Here is a 3,729-nt window from a genome sequence, read left to right on the forward strand (position 1 = left end):
TATTGGGAGAGAAATCTATTGACATTATAACACCTTCATCGGTAAACTGATATTTGCAAAGTACGTAAAATACTCCTGACCAATTTTTTCTTTATAAATTAACCGGTTATAGAAGCCAAGATTCCTACCAACATTGGGCTTTTATCAATGCACATAATATATATGATGGTGGTAGATCTTTTTTTGGTCGAAAATAGTAATATTTTGTTGATAAATCTAACAACTGGTCCACTACTACCTAACTAAGAAGATATCTTTCAACAAAAAAAAAAACTAAGAAGATATCTATTCAAGTATTACTATGAATATTATTTTGATGAAATACAAATAGAATGTTTCACAAGAAAATTTTGTTAAGTTCGAGAAGAAGAAATGGTATATTGCACATGAGTTTTCTAATCGGAGATGCTCTTAACTATTCGAATTTAGACAAGTTAGGGGGGGTAGTGGAGCGGGACTTTCACAGACTTTCATAGACAAAATGTCCCGTAGACATTTCAAGACATTTCGGATGAGTTATTATAGACAACATGTGTTCATAGACATTTTCAAGACATTGAGAGTTTGTAGACAAAATGTCTTTATAGACATTTCAAGACATTTGATCCATAGACAAAATGTCCTGGGGACATTTTAAGATCTTGAGTCCATTGACAAAATGTGTAATGCATATTATATTTGTGCTAATCAAAAATATATTTTTCGACTTTTGTAGACATCTGTGAATATTTGTGGACATTGATGGACATTTGGTAGACATTTATTATTTTAATATTATTATTATTATTATTTAATCACATGAAATAATATATTAATACTAACATTTCAAAAATATATTTTTCGACTTTCGTAAACATCTGTGAATATTTGTGGACATTGATGGACATTTGGTAGATATTTATTATTTTAATATTATTATTATTTTTTAATTACATGAAATAATATATTTATACTAACATTTCAAAAATATATTTTTCGACTTTCGTAGACATCTGTAAATATTGTGGACATTGATGGACATTTGGTAGACATTTATTATTTTAATATTATTATTGTTGTTTGATCACATGATGGACTTCAAATGTCTCTTGTTTTTTTAAAGACATTTTGGCTTCCAAATTTGTCCCAAATCCTTCACAAATTCATCAAACTATGAAGTCCACCAAAGTCTGGGACATATTTTGTCTACAATCGAATGCCTCGGACTTTCATAGACTCTCAAATGTCTGGATTTGAATGCCTCAGACTTTCGTGGACTCTCAAATGTCTGGATTTGAATGCCTCAGACTTTCGTGGACTCTCAAATGTCTGGATTTGAATGCCTCAGACTTTCGCGGACTCTCAAGAGTCCGCGAAAGTCTTGCTCCACTACCCCCCCCCCCCCCTAAGTCTTGAATTCATCTTTTTTTCCAATGACCAAGAAAAACGTTTGAACATCAATACTATTTCCATATAGAGTACAAGTTTGAAATATTATAATACTTTAAAGTACACATTATTGTGTTTCTTACCGAATGTAGAGTTACAATAACACATCTTTCAATTTTTTACGAAAGAGTAACAACATCCACAAAATAAACACGCGGTTTTAAAAAGTCGGTTAGGGATCATAAAACAAAAAACGAAAAAAAGAAAAAAAGGAGAAACCTCCCGTTTCAAGAACAAGAAACCGATTCAGCCAGTTTCCCGATTTTCTCTACCATCTCTTGTGATAATTTTCGGATGATTCTTTTCTCCTTCTCAGGCTTGAAATCAAACCCGAAAACATCCGTTACGTCTTCATAACTCCAACCGGCTCTTCTCAAGGAATCAGAAAAACGGTCCGTTTTTAAAAGTAAAGCATCATAAACAGCTTGGCTATCTAATAAAACCATTTCTCCTCCTTCTAAGAAACAAGAAGACGGTTCATTTATTATTTCCGTTACATCCGGTTCACCCCAACCGCTTTCTCTCAAAACCGACCCGATCCGATCCAAATATTCATCCACCCATTTCGGTTGTTCTTGTGATTTGGGTTGATAAATCTCAAAAAAACGGTCATCATTTGATGATAACGATGATGAATCTGACGATAAAGATGAAAATGAAAATGAAGAAGATGATGATGATGAATTCCTTCGTTTTCGATCAAAAGCGGCATCACTCCAGAATTCTACCCATCTTGCAGTTTTCTGAAAATTCCCACCGGAATCTAAACTCTTTCTCCGGTCAAAATTTGATGAAGATCTGATTGATTTGTCACTTTTCATAAAAAACCCAGGATCATCAAATTGAAAAACAGATACTCTTTCGAAGAAATCGAAAAGATCAGACCCACAACAAGAAACTCGATTTTCATCAACAAAGAAGATAGGGTTTCCAGCTAAAGTGGGATTACAAGGGATATAACAGTGATTAAAGAGGGGAATTAAAAGAGGTGCCTTTTTAAGTGATTTTCGAGCAATTCGTAAAGATTTTTCAGGGTTTGATGGTTTGGGTCCCCAAGATTTGGACCAGAAAGTATTACGAGCAATTTGGAACGAAATTGAAGCAATGGGTAGGTCAATTAGGGCATGAAGATGATTCCTAGATGAAGCGGCGGCACGCCAATCAGGGAAACCAGGGCCGACGGGAAGACCAGCTGAAAGAACAGCTCGAAGATCAGGAGGAAAAACGAAGCCAAATTCAGCTTCAGTACGAGCAAATTCTGCATCAGAGAGTCCATCTAGAACTGTTATTTGGGAGTTTCGGAGGTGAGAGATGACTTTATCAGCTAGAGAAGAGAAAGAAACTAAACTTTTCCGATTAGGAATGGTGGCTGTGGTGGTGGAGGGTACGGCAGCTCTGGCAGAGAGACGGCGGAGACCTGCTATGTGGGAAGGGTTTAAACCCGTCATTCTCCTTTCAACGTCGACCATGGTGGTCGGTGGGGGTGGGGAGAATGACGGATTTTTAACCGGAGATTGAGCTATGTGGTACTACTCTGTTTTGAGTTATTGTGGTTTTTGTTTTGGGGGAGTTGAAGATGAAGTTATTTACTAGATGATTTGTTTGTGGTGGGGGGATTTATAGAGAGAGAGAGAGAGAGAAAGAAGAGCGGATTTTATAGCTGTTGAAGAGGAGAAAAGAAATGTAGCTGTTAGGATTTAGGTGTGGGTTTTAGGACCCACATTGGATTCTCCTTGGTGGCTAATTTCATTTTCTTTGAGTGTCCTATTAATTGTTAAACAAATCTTTTCAAACATCAAAAAGATAGTTTCTTTTGTTTAGCGGGTATAAAAGGTATAATATGTGTCTTGGGGACACATAGAGTACTATAATCTCAGACTTTTGTTGATAAATTTGAAAGGTGTAATCTTAACTACTCCCTCCGTCTCTCAAATTAAGAGACCCAGTTTCCCTTTTGGTTTGTCTCAAAATAAGATACTCATTTCCTTTTTCATCATATAAAATTCATTAAATTTCCAACAGTACCCTTTATCTCTATATTACACGTTTGTGCTCAAATATATATTGGCCAACAACCAAAAAGGTAACTAAATCAAAATTACTTAACTAAGAATACTTACTTTATTTTTTTTTTACTACGAATATAGAGCTCAAATTTTGTATTCTTTGTCTAAATCAAATTTTGGCGGCATACTTTTTGATTGATTAAATCTAATTTTACTCTAAAAAACAAAATTTAAGTTTCAACCAAATTTTACCACCAAAAAATTTAAATTTAAGTTGGATCTATATTTACCTCTA

The 3,729-nt window shown here is 34.7% G+C and overlaps 1 protein-coding gene across 1 annotated transcript; it reads right to left on the bottom strand.

Annotated features, from left to right (window-relative positions):
- Positions 1-1,428: 1,428 nt before the first annotated feature.
- On the bottom strand, positions 1,429-3,093 carry LOC147545016 (uncharacterized). The gene has a single exon (XM_086638023.1). It carries the CDS (start codon positions 2,895-2,897, stop codon positions 1,656-1,658), a length of 1,242 nt encoding a protein of 413 aa, XP_086494149.1. The 5' UTR covers positions 2,898-3,093; the 3' UTR covers positions 1,429-1,655.
- Between the last annotated feature and the right edge of the window lie 636 nt (positions 3,094-3,729).

The sequence above is a fragment of the Eschscholzia californica genome, unplaced genomic scaffold, assembly GCF_041429995.1.
Source record: "Eschscholzia californica isolate CP2 unplaced genomic scaffold, dmEscCali1.0.p SCAF_4, whole genome shotgun sequence".
NCBI lineage: Eukaryota > Viridiplantae > Streptophyta > Magnoliopsida > Ranunculales > Papaveraceae > Eschscholzia > Eschscholzia californica.

Bases quoted from the DNA above. Each gene is read 5' to 3' on its own strand.
- LOC147545016 (XM_086638023.1), bottom strand. From the start codon at position 2,897: ATGGTCGACGTTGAAAGGAGAATGACGGGTTTAAACCCTTCCCACATA.